We start from the raw sequence: 17740 nt of genomic DNA, 5'->3' as shown, positions 1-17740 counted from the left end.
GGAGTAGCAATGAAAAGTGGTCTGAAGGATGGAGGGACACCTGCCACCTCTCTGCTGTGCCTTGCAGCCAGGCAGGGAGGGGGACAGACTCTTTAGCAGAGCCTGTTGTGACAGGACAAGGGGCAATGGGTCTAAAATAGGAAAGGGTAGATTCAGAGAAGATAAAAGGAAAAGATAAGGGTGGTGAGACACTTGCATAGGTTGCCCAAAGAGGTGGTGAATGCCCCATCCTTGGAAACATTCCAGGTCAGGTTGGATGGGCTCTGAGTCTCCTGGTCTTCATGTGGTGGCACTGGCTGTTCTTTCCAAAGCCTAGAAATCTGGGGACTTGGATTTGGGGAGTAGGAATGAAAAGTGGTCTGAGGGATGGATGGACACCTGCCCCCTCTCTGCTGTGCCTTGCAGCAGAAGGGGGGGACAGACTTTTTAGCAGAGTTGTGACAGGACAAAGGGCAACGGTGGTAGATTCAGAGAAGATAAAAGGAAAAGATAAGGGTGGTGAGACACTTGCATAGGTTGCCCAAAGAGGTGGTGAATGCCCCATCCTTGGAAACATTCCAGGTCAGGTTGGATGGGGCTCTGAGTCTCCTGCTCTTCATGTCTACCCAGAGCAGGAATGTTTGGGGGGCACACACTGGTCAGAGGGCACTGAACCATCCCATTGCTGGCAGTGAGGCTCAGCTGATTAGCCCGTCCCTTCTGCTGGGTCTCTCCCCTGTTAAAAAAGATGCCTTAGTTTGAGAGACATGAAATATTAATCTGTTGTGCCATTTATTCTAGTGCAGCTTACCATGTGCTGGAATCCCAAAGTGCCCTGAATTTTGTCTTAGCCTCTTACAGATGCCTTGAAACTGGCATTTGGCAGTTGTCCTGGTGATTTTATAACACTCAGGGTTTTAGGATTTTTGATGCATATGCTGCATAAACTTGGCCTTATATGGGATAACATGAAATTCCACATGTGAGAACAGATGGATTTTCTTTTGCTCTGCTTTTTCTTTCCATCTAGGGGAAGATTTGTCAGTCTAATTTTTCTTACTGCCTTTTCTGTGGCTAGAAAGAGGAAAAGAAATGCCATGAGTGATCTCACTTAATAACAACCAGTCTTTCATGGCCTTTGTATCAGGCAGCTCTGTGGAAAAGGATTTAAAAATCAGCATGTCTGTGAGTCTTTCTTTTCTTCTAAATTAACTATATATTGCAATTTCATAAACAATTATTTCAGTCTCTTTACTTCTCAAACACAGTATTATTTATCATTAAAGGCTGCTTTGAACATAAAACTATTAGGATGCCCCTTATTAGAGTGGCTTACTGCAGCTCCCTTTCTAATGAATTTTTGCTTTATGACTTGCTGGCTGAGTTTGGGCTCTTGCTTTAAATCACACAATTGATTCAGTGTTCAAAGTCAGTTTATCAGACCGTATCTTCATGGAATTGCCTGCCAGCAGAGCAGCCGAGGCAATGAGAAATTAGGATGGAAAACAAAGTAACCTTGTTTTTATAAATTGTCAAACGTTTGGGCTTTGCTTCTGCAACCCTTAAACTCAGAAGGGCGGGGAGCTTCTGACGCCAGCCCAACAAAGCCAGAAACAATCCTCTGAAGTGGCACTGCTTCCTTCTGGAAGGGATGATGGACAGCCTGGGACTGGGGCAGCTTCTCTGATGGGTTTGTCACATGGCTGGCTCCCTTCTCCTAATTTTCCAGGGAGATGTCTGCAAATGCCTTTGCTGTAAATTCATTTTGGCAGTGGAGTGCAAAGGGAAGGTGTCAGGCCCCAGGAAAGCCTTTGCTGATGCTCCCAGCGATGCCTGTCAATCTCTTTGCCTGTTGCATAAAACTATGTAGCAGCAAAAGACCCTTTACAAGATATCACAGTTGAAGTGGGGATGAGAGTCCTCATTGGAGAGGATGAGGTTATGGTGGATACTTTAGGAAAAATGTTTGTCTTCTCTCAGCTAGCCTGGTCCTACCTTGGTGAAGCAGAAATCGAGGGATGCCACGAGGGAGACGTTTAAAATTGTGCTGGGCATAGACTGGGGGGTGGTTTGTGCATCAGAGATCTGAAGTCACAGAATCATGGCATCATTTATGTTGGAAAAGACCTTTAAGACCATGGACTCCATTGATTAACCCAGCACTGCCAGCCCACCACAAAACCACATCCCCAGGTGTCACATCTACACATCTTTTAAATATCTCCGGGGATGGTGACCCAGCCACTTCCTGGGTAGCCTGTTCCTAAAGTCAAGGGCAAGAGCTCACCTGCCCAGGGATCAGACAACCATCTCATCACCTCGATAATCAAATTTATCTGCTTTTATTTTTCAGTGCATCAGTCACAGCAGCTCAGCTGGGCCAAGCTCGGTATCACACATACATCAGTGGTTTTTAGGCAGGGACAGAATCTGACCCTTTAACAGAAGAAAATTCCATGATGTAAAATCTCCTGGTACTTATGGATTAAGAATTACCATGGTAAGTACTTCCTGAATGTGCAAGTGCTTAATTTGGGTACTTGCACTAAAAACTCCTTGTGCTGTGATGCAGTATAAAATTTTACAAATACTTGATTGTGTGATGCTGCCAAAACAATTTGTAATTGACCAGCAGAACAAAGAGTTAAATAAGTAACCAGGAAAAATCCTGATTTTGAAAGAAATATCTCATTTTGCATCTTCTTCTCAGAGAAAAATATTCATATTAAATATACATCAGATCTTTATACAAGTTTTAGGCACTTTTAAAAATACAAATATGAAGTGTTTTCCCTCTAAGATTTTGTTCTGGAAGTGCTAAAAATTTGTGTGAAGACAAAGCAGCTTGACATTGAGCAAGGGAAACACAGTTTGCTCTAACTTCTTGTGAAACTACAGTAACACAGACCAAATTTTGGGTTTAAATGAGGTAGTGCAGCCCCACTTGGAGTCAATTTGTTGTGACTGCTAACAGAACTTGATTCTATAACCAGTGAATGCTGCTGCACTGTGCAATAATCATATTAATAACTTCATAGGACCAAGTCATATTATCTGGAAAAATAATTCTTAATTTAAAAAAAAGACTTTAGTGTGATTTTTCACGTGAAGCTTTTCCAACATTGTGCATTGCATCTTGGATGTTACTTTTGAATAACCTGATGCTATTCAAAAACATAATTATAAAGCACAATTTTCTGGTCAGACACATTTTCCATAATGCTATGAAAATCCTGTGGCTCCCACAATGAAACATTCATGTTTTTTAAGTAAAGAATGCACTGAATTGTGTCACAGATACCAAGACATTAAGAAAGAATGGAGATTGACACGAATTTATATCATACAAGACACTGCAATTGGCATTTGCAGTTAATTGTAGAAATCCTTCAGAATGAAACATTTTGGGTAACTTGGAAGAAGTTGAACTTCAGTATATTCTTCATTGAGTACAATGAAAATAATATTTCAATTGTTCTAATTGCAAACAGAAAGTTTTCTTAGTGGAAAATTTTAGTTCTGCAAAAGTTGTTTTTATATTCGGAAAGGAGCCAACTGTTTAATGCCAAAAGGACTTTTAATCAACTGTTCAGTACAGGGTCCATATGGCAGAAAAGAAGACCTGTGGTCTTTGATCTTATTTGGGTTTCATCAAAGAGAAGGAAACACATGATCGAGACTACTCTGAACTGTAATTAAACGTTGTCCTCCTGTTGACCCAGTTATCAAGAGCTACTTCTTCATGTGAGCTGGAAAAATCAAAGTAAGGTTGGTATGACAAAGTGGTGCATCTGGGTTTGGAAACCAGCATGTAGTAACTGTGCTGCTCTGATGGGCCAAAAAAGGGCAGAAATGCATTAATTGCCGCTTTGATGGGGCTTGATGAAAAATACATACCTGCAAAAGCAGAAAGGGTTGTAATAAATTACTTTTGACTGGAACCTTGGATCTTTGGGTGTTGCTTTAATATTTTCTGTGGAGAAAATAAACAAAGCTCTAGTTAAAGTAATCTGAATAACTCTGTCTCCTATCTGAGGAGCAGGTAATAAGCCTTGCATTACCTGGCAAAGCATGGAAGTCCTCAAGGAAAGCCATGTGGTAGAAAAAGGCAGGGTTTTTTTAGAAAAGGAGTTGTTTGATGACCAGTTCCTGGGGAGACTGAGAAGGTGGAGATCTGGCCTGGAGCTGGGTGGAACAGAGCTGAAGCTGCTTGCCCAGAAGTTGAGGACCGGAGGGGTGGAATGTGGAAAAATGCTGAGGAGAGGAGCTGCTTGCAGTCCTTGCTGCTAGCAAGCCTTAGCTTTGTATAATTTCTTGATCAGTTTTTAGAGTAAACTGGTGTTTAGACACTCTTCTGCAGGCTCTGTGACCAACTTGCTATGTCACATCCCCCCTGAACAAGAAAACTGGACCCAGCCTGTGTTCACAGCCTGGGGCACCCTTGGGCTGTGCAGAAAGTGCAGGTAGCATATGGATGAGGAGTTGTTTTCTAGGTCAGGCAAATCAAATACATCAAATTGGTGGCTACAGGACATTTATTTGGAATAAATGGAGAGGAACTGAGAGCACTGGATCTGAAGGACACAGGACTCGAACTCATGAACAATACTAGTTCGTGAGTTATTATTATTTTCTTGTATCTATTAGCACAAGATACAAGAAAAAGGAAATTTGGGCTCAGCACTGTAACTTTTGCACATGAAGCTTATCTAGGGCTTTACCAATTGGATTAAAGTTTATTAATTCTGGGAAGAAATAGTGGGGTAGATGATCAATGGAGGAAGAGAGAGGAGATGGCAAAGAACTATTAAAATCTGCAAATCATTATAGGAGTGCCTGTTCTGGATTTAAATGTGTTAATATAAATTAATTATGAACTTGCAATCAAAGGGAAGAGTGGAGTATTTATGGAAGGGGTACAAAGTAGCATAATCTAAAAATAAAGTAGTTTGGGCTGAATAAGAGAAAAAATGGGCCAAAAAACTTCCAGTCATCTATCTCCAGCTTCCATGTGTTGATGATAATTTGTCTGAGTTTGTTCCTCAGTGCTGCAGAATATTACAAGATCAAAAAGGCTGACCCATATGGAAATTTCTGCTGGAAAATAAAAGCTATTCCTGCTGCTTTTCTGACATGAATGAGGCCTGATACAATGCAAATCACAGGAGTATAGAGAAATGCAGCTGAAAAAAATTGTTTTAGAAGAACTTCTTCCTTTTCCAAGGAGTATACACATACACCCTTCTGCCTGGGTACAGGCACCAGGATACAGGTCTTTGGGGGCAAAAAATCCCATGAAAAAAATCTGATGGAATTTATTAGGATTCCCTCTTAAAAAAAAAAGGTAAACGTGGCCTATCCTCCCAAGAAAAAAATCTGAAACATTTCAGTTGAAATATGCTGAAGAAACCCAAATAAAATATCTACCCCTATGCCTAAGTTTTAGACTCTGAAAAGATTTAAAGGTATACAGACATGAAATGGAAGCAAAACTGTCCTTTGTATCTGGGCCAATTAACTTGATATTGCATTGTATTGAGACACTAATTAGATCTTCATACCTGGTAATGTGATTTAAATTTCAGTAAGATGTCTGATACCAAAAATTACAAATAATCACCACCTTTAAACAACAGCATTCTAAAATTGCAAGACTCAGTGGGGATATAAAGAATCTCTAGTATGTACCTGAATAATATGCAGTAATTTTTAGGTTGAAATGATTAATCTAGCTGTCCTGTGGTTGGAGATGAACATTATCATCTTTCCTGGGCATGAATACTTTGAAGAGTCTTTTCCCAAAATCTGTTAAAGAGGCACTGAGGTAACCAGTGCCTCTATAGCCAGTAAAACCAGTTCATTATTGTAGCTGAAGAAACAAATTTCTCTTCTAGCAATACTAATTTCTTACAGTACCTATTTGTCAAGATGGTTCTAGTAATTATAGTTCCTTATCAAAATGGAAATCAGGTCTCTTGTTGATCAAATTCCTAATCTATCTTTGGCACTGGCTGGGATGTGAGCTGGAAGGAAATTAAATGCTGATGCTTAAGGCAACACTTTGATTTAAGCCTGTCTTAAATTTCTTGGCATCACCTTTAGAAACAATGTGAAGAAAAATGCCTGGTTGTACATGAGTGCTCCATTCTTTATTCTTCTCTTATTTTTCTGCATTTCCTGAGTTTATATGATTTGATGACCAAATTCTGAGTTCAATCAGCTTTTGGAAAAAAAAGTCTAATTTTTCTCCTCCCTGATGAGGGAGAAAAATTACAGATATAAAAACATCATTTTGCCCTATGGACTCCTTGCAAAATCTAATCCTGCACATGAAAACAATGCTGCAAACAGCAGAAAAGCTCACAATTTTACTGGAGATCAGATTTCAACCTCACAGGAGGGCTACTTCATTGAGTTCTCCATTTTTTCCCTCACCTGTAAAAATTTCTATTGTTCTCATGTCTCCACTCCTCCAGCTTTAAAACTTTGAACTTTCTTTATGATTCAAGATCCATAGATTTTCTCTAAGGGAGAAATAGTGTTGGTTTTGAGTGTTTGATGTTCTCATGGAAACATTCAGTACCAATTACTAATTGAATTTCCCATTTCTGACTATATGTAGCTTTTGTAAATAGTCATTCTGATGAAATAGAAGACAAACAGCTGTACTATATACATACACCCCATCTGATGTGTTGTCTCTACTACAGCACTGGTAGTAAAGAAAAAGTCATAAAACCAATCTTGGATTCATATTTTTTCCAAGATACTTCTCCGATTTCCAGCAAGTTTTAGTTTAGAAACTTTCTCATCTAGAAATTGTATCTATGTAATGTTGTCTAACTGTCCTTAACAGATCTTTCCTTCTAGGAAGCCATCTAGCAGCTTTCAGAATTTATTTATACTTTGGGCATCCAAACAAATCAGGATTTTATAAAATAACAGGATGTTATGTCCTGCAATACAATTAGGCACTACATGTGCCGGTGGATTTTTTTCATTTGTCTTTGACCTGCTGCTGAATGGTTTTACTGAGTGCCCCATGGTTCTATCTAATGAAAAATAATAACTAATCATTCCCTTGCTACCTACTCCATGTCAGTTATGTTTTTCTAGACCTCAACCATGTCCTCAGTTAATCTCTTTTTTCAAAATGAGGAAACCAAATCTTTTTGCTTTCTTCTATAGCAGAGATGAGTCACAAATAGGAAACAATCTGACCCTTATCTATACCCTTTCTAGTTGGAAAATCTCATTTTTGCAGTGGCCAGAGCCTCACAGAAGCCTGGGTACACCACAGCCTTGTGGAGTACCAAAAGTTTATCCATATATAAAGATAGTTAATCCATATATTGCCTTGCTGTCCTTTTGCTGCTCAGGGGATAGAAAGGTTCATCCTGCAAGCGCTGTCTGCAGTGACGCGGGAGAACGCCAGGTGACAAAAGCTGTTGTGAACGTAGAATTAAGGTCACTTCACCGTGTGCACTGCTCTGCATTCATCTGTGCTGCTTTTCTCTTGCTGCTTTGTTAGCTGGGCAGTCCTGCCAGATCTTTCTGCAACTTCTGGCTAGCAAGTTAAATGCTGTTTGTCTGAAGCATTAGCCCTCCTGGATTAAAAAACCCCAAACCCAGAAATGATAGAGGTTTACATGCCACATCTCTTTGAAGGTTTTTTTTTGCTCCCCTTCTGTTTGCTTGCAGTTGTTCAGCACCCTAGAGTGAAAGAAACAAAAATAAACATAAGAATTCTTTTTTTTCCCCAACATACTTTGCCTTCCAGATTTTCAGGCAAACCATTTCCTTTAGTTATAAACTGAAGGCAGAGACTAAAGCTACGTTCCCTGATCTACTTGTGGAGTCTCCATGAGCAAAATTTTCAAGACCAGGCTATAAAGGCACTGCAAGGAGTGGCATAATAACTGCTGGGAGTGGGAGGTCTGTCTGAGAACTCCTCTGATGCTGCAACCAGAAAAGCCTGAAGACAGGGGATCGATTTGTTCAATGAGTCCTTGCTGGCTTTGGCACATTTCATTATACAGAGTGAACAATAATTGGTCTCATTGGTATATAGCTCTTTTATATGTGTTTTTAAGGATGGAGATACATCACATGTGTATTTTATCAGTACTCTGTCAGCACATGGCAGCTGAACCCAGCAGTAATGACAGGATTATTTAGATTAGGGCTTATATATAGATATGCTGTGAATTTTCACTTTATTAATGGCTTTGCAGGACTCCTTGTCTTCTATGCAGTATAAATATGAAATTAAATCATGTAAAGAAATGTAGCTTTTGTTGTATGCCTTCATAGTATCAGTGGTAGGGTGGCAGGAGAAACCTGAGGAAAGCAGAGAATGTAAAAGGGGAATGGAGAGAGGATAAAAAGAAGAGGAATATGCAGAACAGAGTGCTACATAGTGTTGAAGGTGGATTTAAGAAAAACAAAGCTACTCAAAGACCAAAAAAAAATTTTTTTGACTCCCAGGGAACCAATTGAAGCTTCTTGGGAACTACTGACATATAAATCAGTGAGGAAGAACAGGGAGCAGAAATGTAGAACATCCATGTCTGTGGCAAATAATTCTTGTAGTAGGCATGAGCTGGTCCTGCCTGCTGCTCCCTGCTGTTCAGAAATGTCTGCAAGTGATGCAGTGGGAAGTGCAGGAACACATCTGGAATGTACCACAGGAACCTGCCCTGGCCATTTGAGAGAACAAACACCCTGGGCACTGCACAGCTCTGCTGTCCCTGCAGCTGTGTCAGCATGGAGCTGTGTTAGTGGTTAAGATGATGAAATAGTCTGTGGAGCAGGTAAATGTGATTTTCCACATGTATTGGCAGGTCTGCAATATTCAGCATGAAGGATTGTTTAGAGACATACTCATTTATTCCAGATCTCATTCCCAACTCAAGGAATAAACACCATTAATTCAGAGGCATTCACTGAAAACATCAGAGAATGTGATGTGCAGAAAATGAAACAAAAGGCTGCAGAGACCTTTATCTTTGAAGGGTTTTTTTAAATTCCCACTGACAGTCAGTACCTCACGCTCCAAAGATTGAAGCATTTGTTCATGTAGAGGTTAACTGCAGTCAGAGGAAGCAGTTTAGCCATGCTCAGACTGATCCAGAATTGGGACAGCCTGTCAGTTTAGGTGGGAGGGTGTCTGGGGAGCTGTGCCTCGGGCACTGCCTGATCCCAGTGTCCCAGCATCCCCACGCTCCCAGCTCCCTGAGCCAGCCTGGCAGCTGTGATGCTGTGATGCTGTGCACTGAATAAGGTCAGGGAAGTAATCCACCAGCAAATTTTGAGCACCTGTAATACATTTTGCTTTTCTCTTTAAGCAGATCACTGGTTAGAAGGAAAATCAGGAGCCTCAGAGCAGCTAATGTAACCTCTACCTACATTTATTGTATCCAATCATTACAACCACAGCTTATTAATAGCAATAATTGAAAAGAAACTTTGCTTAATAGTGAGGTTTCTTTTCCCCTTAGGCTGCCAACAGCTTTCCCATATATAATCTCATTTTTCAACATAATTTCATCTATCAGGCTGGCTATAATAAGTTTTTACTTCATTTTTTAGTGCTTAGTCACCCAAGTAAGTTTTCTTCTGATATTTTTGTTCAAGCTCCTCTATCAAGACAGCAGAATCTGGAGCACACAGAGACTCAGACTGAAGAGAGAGCTGCACAGGAGAGCAGGCAGCTGGCTTGTCATCCCTAGCAGCTCCTTCCCTGACATCCATTTCCCATGAGAATGGCAGCAGCAAGGTACTGTTGGCCGTGTTTTCTGAAGGGAAAGGAAGGGAGGACCTGTTTCAGTGTGTGGTCATATCCCCAGACATTACTGACAAGGATCAGATGGCAGATTGCCATCTCTGAGGACAATTCCTTTCACCCTGGGTTCTGTCTCCAATCCACTGACAACTCTCAGCCAGTCACTGAAGCCTCACACATTTCCCATACACTTTCTGATTTTGGTTTTTTTCTTATTGTCATATTGACAAAGACATCCTTCCATCCCTCCTTCTCTTTCCCCTCTCCAGCCCTGATTTTCTAGTTCCCATCTACCACAGGTGGAAGAGAAACACCAATGTGGTACTGCCAAGCTCAACCTACTTAGTTCCCCAAGCAAGGGACAGGCTGCACAGAGAAAAACTGCACATACAGGGCTCACATGTCGTCACCATCATATTTTCTGAAAAATCCCTTTGCCAGGATTTCTTCTCCTGGGAAGCTGAGAAGCCTCAGAGAAAAATAAAAACAATTATTATCTGATTCGCTTCTCCTGTGTTTTGCTGCTTTGGAATGTGGTTTGGAGATTGTCTACCAACTGGTCATTGTTTCATTGGTTTCATGTGAATTGTTTTGACTTAATGACCAATCCCAGCCAGCTATGTCGAGGCTCTGGAGAGTCACGAGTTTTTCATTATTATCTTTTAGCCTTCTGTCTGTGTCCTTTCTCTATTCTTTAGTATAGTTTAGTATAGCATTCTTTAATATAGATCATAAAATAATAAATTAGCCTTCTGAGAACATGGAGTCAGAATCTCAATTCCTCCTCCTGTCTGGGGAACCCAGAAAATACTACAACACGTCAGAATTATCTGGGGTCTTCACCATGCACAGTGAGCATGCACAGCCAGTCCTGGAGGAACATGAAGTTGCTCTGCCCAGTCTGTCTCTGTGTTGGGCAATGGGCAGCAGCACCTCAGTGCCAGCATGTGATGGTTCCACCTGGAGCAATCTGCTTCCATGAGATGTTGGATGTTTTCAGAGCAATGAAATCTGCACTACTCAGGGACTTCTGGCTGGATGTCAACATAGGCCACTAGCAAATTTCTCCATGAAACCACCTTCCCAGCAGTTTCAGATACTGTTCTTCAGTGGCTTTTTGATCCATGGCCCATTACAAGGCTCACCTCACTATATTTGTACTATCCTACCAACCACAGCTCATGATGCTCAGTAACTCAGCCCCCGATCAAGGCAAAGTCATGATTCTCCTGTAATATCAGTATTTATAAACAAGTGTATAAATAAATGTTTGTCTGTGGGTGTTTAACTCTTGTTTTATATTTACTTAACACCACATCTCAACTGCTTTTTGTAAAAGACAATGAAAAATATATTCTGCTTGCCCTTTTCTTTGGATAACCCTAAAGTGTATGTCAGTGAAAGCTGCCTGTTCCAGCTTTCTGTGAATTGATGTCCAAGAATGCCAGCTATGGGCCACAGAAGTCATTCAAGAGACTTGACTGCCCTGACCATTCCAATGTTCAAACCAATTCCCTCATCCTGCTCATTCACTTTCAAAACATGTTTCTACTCTGACATGACTCTCTCTCTTGCAGAGAGAATCTGTGACAAGCTTGCAAATCAAGCTCCCCTCTGCGTCTATCAGTAAATTGTCAAATCCCTTAAAATGTAGCAGCTACCATTTTCTCACAATATTAAGGAGAGGGATTGCTCTTAAAGAAAAGTAAGGAGGAGAGGAGGGTTAGTATTTGATTTTCTCCTTCTAGCCAGGCACTTGTGTTTTCTTCTCCATGGTGGTGAGTCTTCTTATGGAAGGTGTTTGCTATTTCTTCATTTGCCTGTCTGTGACAGCCTTGGGTGATCTGCAGCTGACAGCACAGCAGCTGTCAGTCAGGAAGAAGCAGGAAGGCAATCAGGTGCCCACATTTACTTTTCTATGGCTGTACTGAATGCTCCAGATGACCGTCTTTCTTACAGGGAAGTTGACATCCCCATATTTGCAGACATTGTTCCATTCATATTGCACACATAGATAAATGTGATGAGAGCAGCTGCCTGTGTTCTCAGCCTGAAAAGCAGAAAGATTTATGAACTTGTTAATTTTAAAAGGAATAATAAATGGTAGTTGTCAGGCATCAATGTTATGTAATATCAAGATATATTACCTCTGCTCATCAAAGCAGGCAAGAGTGAGAGGTGATGAGAGAAGATGTCAGTAGCAGAAGTGAGCTGCTCTGCAGGACTGTGCACCCTGCTGCCACACTTACTGCATGAGCTTTGTGTGGACTTCCCTTGCAGCCAGGTTTTCGCAAGCTATTCTCACTGCTGTATTCAATGTGGGACATCAGGGAGCAGCTGCTTTGCATGTTGTCCTATATAACCGAGTTGCTTCAACTTTTCACAAGCCTATTTTGGGACTTACCAAGAGCTGAGCAGAAGGACAGCTCCCTTCTTGTAATGTCCCCTTCCACAAGCAGAGCTACTCTCTCTTCCATCTTCTCCCATGCAACCCACACTCCCATTTGCCTCTCACAGCCTTTCTGAAGTTTTCCACACAGTATCTCCAGCAGCTCATAAGGGGGAGCAGTAGCAGATGGGTTCCTTGCATCAAAGGAATTGCCATCTGTTATTTCTCTTCTCAATTTTGTGCACTGCTGGCAAGAATTTGACTGCTTCTCCTATTCTCCCTTGATCCTCTGCTGCCCAGCTGGGCAAACAAAGGTAGGCAAAGAGCAGCATCCCTCTTGCCTTTTCCTCTGCTTGTACCAGGAACTGCTGTGAGCAAGGGTAGCACCCAAAGGTGGCTGTATCCCCACTTCAAATACTCCCCACGCCGAGCTCCATCTGCTGTGCCTTCAGAAACTCCTGATCATTGAGAAGGAATAAAAAAAGCCTAGCAAGACAACCTCACAGAAACTCCCAATTAACTTTATCCCCCTCCCAAATGGTAGCACAGATCAGGAAAGGCTCTGACACTATAGGATTGGTTTACTCTCATCTTACACTGTATTAATATAGCTAGATACATTCAGATAGCTATTGTTAAAATACAACACAACCTTCCTATATATCTGCACTGATGAGACTTTCTTTTGAAAGAAAAATGTTTCACCCAAAAAAACCCTCCCATGTTCTTCTCCACGAGACCTCTAGGAATTCAGTCATGTTTTGGGGACTGTAAGGTGAGGGCTGGAAACTGCTCCATGCTCATGATGTTTTTCTAATTTGCAGGTTTAGTTAGAGTCCATCTCTCCTGGACCTCAAAGTTCATAAGTTCATTCAATAATCTCTTGGAAGTGTTTAATTTTTTTGTTTGTGGTTTTTGTTTTTGGTTTTCTGTTTTGTAAGAATAAAGCTCTTGATTGTAAGGAAATCTGGAACAAAGTACCAGCCAGTCTTGATTTGGCTCAGAGAGCATAAGGCAAATTATAATAGCCCAAAATATTACAGCAAAACAAGCCATGAAGAAAATATCCTTAGAAAGTTTTATGGGTTTTAATTTTTTAAAGGGTTAGATTTCACAATACAGAATTCACATGAGATAATTTTATGTAGTACCTGTTTCAGCTATTGCAATCTGTGTCTGTAGGTTGAATAATGTGATTATTATAAGAAGAAGCATTTACAGTATAAATGCAATTATTGAAAAAGTTCTAGAAAGGATATTAAAGTGGTTAAGTTTGCAGTATCCTGCTTTGTGATAGAACAATCATTTAATCCAAGATGTACCAAAAGTGATTGGGAAAATTCCCACGGAAGTCAGTCTCCAGTTCAAGATCTTAATCTCCTAATTGGACTTTGACTCCTCTCTTAGCTGAGGAAAATAATTGTACCTTTGATCCAGATGCCTTCTTTGTAATCCATTGTTTTAGTGCTTTGAATACACACCACCCATTCTGTATTAGGTACTTTGATAAAAACCTAACAAAGTCCAAGTTTATAGGATAGTGTCATAAACCTGGCATCTTTCCCAAATGCCACACTCACTTAATAGAAATGTAATGTAATTTTCTTTGTGTTGTGTGTTCTGCATTCATTGCAATGTGTTTTTAGAGGCTGAGTGATGAAATATTAGCTTAGAGCTCTTGAAAAAAATCACTAAATCATATCCTTTTTATAGTATCTGAATCAAATTTTCTTCACATTATCAACACAGCATAACAGTAAGATTCCACATAGAAATTTCAGTTTCTCTCTCAGTGATCACTGTCTGTAAATGTTTTTAGTCATTGATGCACAATAAGAAATGTAAGGCAAATGCTAGCTTTAGCAGAACTAAGTGCCTTTTGAAGCTGTATTTAATAGGTGCACTGCAGATTCTAGGCTGTCAAATTCAAGACAAGGCACATTGTTATACAGAAATTTGTTCTCCCACACTAATGACTTCTGAGGAGAAAAACTAGTCAAAATGGGATCATCACCTGCAGTCTGGCTCTTATTTTACAGTCAGATCACATTTCAAATGTGGGATCTATCTATTATTCTGGTTTTGCCAGCTGCTTTTGCCCATGCTGTGGTGATGGGAAGAAGCAGGGGAACTGAGCAGCTCTGCACATCCACTCACTCCAAAGCTGTTGGCAGTGACTTGACATAATAAAAGGAAGAAGAAGACTGGAGGAATAATGTATAACCTCATTTCACTTCCCAGAAACACACTAAAGATGACTGAGAAATTGATTTGTGAGAGTCTGGAAAAAAAACACAACAAACCAGAGGGTTTGAAAAGTGCCAGAATAGAGCTGCCAAGAAAAGAGGGCATTGTGCTGTGCCTTTGGGCATTGAGGACAGCAGCGGGCTGGGGGTGCAAGCAGCCATGAGAGGCTTTGGGCATCTCTGCTGGAGCAAAAAGCCTCTGCTCCATGGAGGGACCAGGTGTTCCAGACAGAAACTCCCTTGGTCATCCCCACAGGTGCTGCACCTGCCTCAGGAGGGTCCTGGCTGGCAGCTTGGCCACAGTGTGACAGCTGTGCCCAGGGTGCTGCGGAGCAGAGGGGACAGTTTGGCAGCCCCCAAGCACTCAGATCACTGAGATCACTGCTCTGAGGGTGTCAGAGCCCCCAGGCTGTAGCTGGGCTGATGGGGATTGAAGGAAGACGAAGTGGGAGGGAGTGGCCATTACAAAGCAGGGGGAGCCAGGCACTGTGGCCAGCAGGCAGCCCCGAGGAGCACTCCAGCTTCTTTCTGTTTTTGGAGTATTTCTGCTGTAAATCTGAGATAAACTCTGTTCTCCCTTCTCCTCCCAGGTTTACAGCTGTTCAGTAAGGAACACTGTGACACTGATTTATCTAGGCTAAATTGCTGACAAGTTGTTTGCACAAAGGATTCTCAGTGGGCAGGTCTTCCTTGTGTCACAGGAAAGTGCATGGTGGTTTAAATAGGCATAATAATCTTTTCTGTGCTCCTTTCAGCCATTATTTATTTGTGTTCTGAGTCCCTGCATAGAATGGAAGAGCAGTGTCCTGGATCTTGAGCCTGGGGCAATGCTGTCAATTAAAAGACTCAGCTTACAGTTGTGGAGCTGAACCAAGACCCATGTGCAACACTCCCTGAAAGCAACACCCTTTCAGGCTGAAATTATTTATTCAGTACAACAGTTATAATTCACATTCTTTGCTGCAGTCTGTAAGTTTTCTATATGCAAGTAGCAGTTGGCTGCTTAGTTATTGCTGACTGTATTTTCTAAATGTTCTTACACTTAATTTTTTGTAGTTTTCTTGTAAAATTCATTTTTGAGTCTCTAATCCCTGCTCATTACACACAAAGCATCCTGACAACCATTTTTGTGCAGCCCTTTTCCCTGGTTTCCCTGTTGAAGTGTTCTGTTTTACTCCATTTTCCTTTCAGGTTCCATATGTTCTACACAAGTGGTTTTCAACCTCCAGCTTTTTGGAGCCCAAAATGATTATCTGGTAAAATTACAGTTTCCTGTATATCACATTTAACTCTACCTGATAAAAGGCTTATAAAAATTAAAATTATTTACCTTTGCAGGCAGTTCACAGAGGACTCACATAAGGACACAGCTGTTTGAAAGCCTCTCTTCTGAATGCTGACACTCATTAATCAGCGAAACATCATTACTTTTTATTATATGCATTATTGTTTCTTAACTCCTGTGTTTAGTTTCTCTTAACATTCTCCATAAACTAATTTTCTTTAAGCCTATTACCATTTCTATTGGACTAGGATCTCATAATATCTTTTTAAATTTCATTTTCTTCCCAGTGTCTCCCTTTTATCTCTAGGCTGACCATTCATTACAAAGGTAATGTTTATATTCAGTGCTGGAGAAAAATAAAGCTTTGGCAGTGTTACAGTCACTTGTTTATTTCCTAACCAGACCCAGCACAGTTCCCATAGAGACTTCTCTCAGTGCTTTTCCTTTTTTCCCCATTCAGGAAATCAATGCCATTTTCATTAACAATGACAGATTAGTCCTCATACCTTTCTTTTTCTTGTTTTTTTTTTCCCCCTTTGGCCACTCTGGTGAGCCTGCCAAACACTGCTAATTAGCAGTTCTCAGTTGGTTTGAGCTCTGGTGCTCTGAGATGCTCCATACAAATGAACTCACAGGGATGTCTGTGAATGCTGCAGGTGCAGATCCAGCCTTCTGCCATACAGTGCAGGCTGCTTTTACAGCTGCACTGTCACTAAGGCACAGAACCAATCACTCATTTCATAGAGGTCATTAAATGCTTCTTAAATGATCTGAAATTTAATAATATCTCGAGTAAGATTTGAATTGTGGAATTTTCCCTGTCCTTGAATACCTGATTGGTTAAAAAAAATGTGTAATCAGTACTGGAACCTATTATCCTTGGTTTAGGAATCCAGTGGTATCACATCTCAGGAATTCAAAGGAATTCAGTTTCATGCCCGTGAAATGGATGCAGTCAGAATGAAGCTTGTTTTATTAAAGTATGTGGTATGACATGTAGACGAAATTACTTGAGACTTGCTTGAAATATTCATGTGAAGGTGGTGCACAGGGCAAAATGAAGGAGAGATAACAATGTAGGGTGATATGCCAACCTTTAATAAGACCAGGGTATGCTTTTTGAACCTAGGGAGGCAGAAAACCCGAGAGCATCACAGCAGGGCTTAAACCAATGTGAGGTGATCACACCAGGGCAGTGGAATTATTTGAAATGCCAGTATCGTTGTTTTAGGGCTATCTGCACTGATGAGTGAGCTCCTAAAGGTACCAGAGCTGTGACTGAGACCAGAGCTTTGCTGACACCACTGAATCCATAACTTGAATCCATAGTTTATCACAGGCACCCCAGAAAGCCAGAGATCTCCATCAGAGGAGGTCCCACTGCCTCTGTTATGGGATAATCCCTAGGGAATGACCACCTTTGGGTCATGCTGCAGCACCTCCTTCTTTAAATGAAGAATTTGGCTAAAACTTAGATGCTATTTATATTGTAAGATCATCCATCTTTTCTCATCTCCACAGAGTCAGGAATGAGGCAAAATCAGAGCTCCTTGTAACAGGGAAAGGAGCTTGAATATTTTCCAGATCCATCAGTGACCTTAGTAGTCCATTATAAATACAAATGGAGAACCCTGATAACAGAATGTAGGTGCTGGTTTTTAGGCCTAAGAAAAGACAGAGAAGTGAAAGGTGGGATCCACTCAATTAAATATGTATGTCTGAAGGTATCTATGTGTGTGCTGCCCAGCCCAGTCAGTGCAGAGAAACTGGCAACTGACAAATGGGGACTTTTCAGAGAAGACTTTTAAAGAAGTAGATTTTTAAAACAAAGACAAATATCACCAAAGAATCCAGGTCTGATATTGTTTACATTTAGGAGGCAAGAAGAGGGATAAATGGGCACTAGTCACAGAAAATCATGGGCATCTTGGTGTTTTCAATTCAGAGGAGCTTGAGGACCTCACAGTCACTGTGCACTGCTATTGTATTTGCTGGGAATGTCCCGACAAAGGCAGGAATGAGGATTCTGACTCCATGTTCTCAGAAGGCTAATTTAT

General features: G+C 40.9%; 1 protein-coding gene across 1 annotated transcript in view; it reads left to right on the top strand.

The window, feature by feature from the left end:
- Window positions 1-2479, top strand: part of RESF1 (retroelement silencing factor 1) — a 36897-nt gene extending 34418 nt beyond the window's left edge. Inside the window, exon 5 of the mRNA XM_054514812.1 lies at window positions 2333-2479. Within this exon, the coding sequence (XP_054370787.1) occupies window positions 2333-2421 (89 nt within the window). The 3' untranslated portion in view covers window positions 2422-2479. The remainder of the gene's footprint in view (window positions 1-2332) is intronic.
- Window positions 2480-17740: the final 15261 nt, after the last annotated feature.

Source organism: Molothrus ater, chromosome 5, assembly GCF_012460135.2.
Source record: "Molothrus ater isolate BHLD 08-10-18 breed brown headed cowbird chromosome 5, BPBGC_Mater_1.1, whole genome shotgun sequence".
NCBI classification, from domain to species: Eukaryota; Metazoa; Chordata; class Aves; order Passeriformes; family Icteridae; genus Molothrus; species Molothrus ater.
The sequence above is the reverse complement of the archived record's forward strand: the minus strand, read 5'-3'. Positions and strand labels throughout refer to the sequence as shown.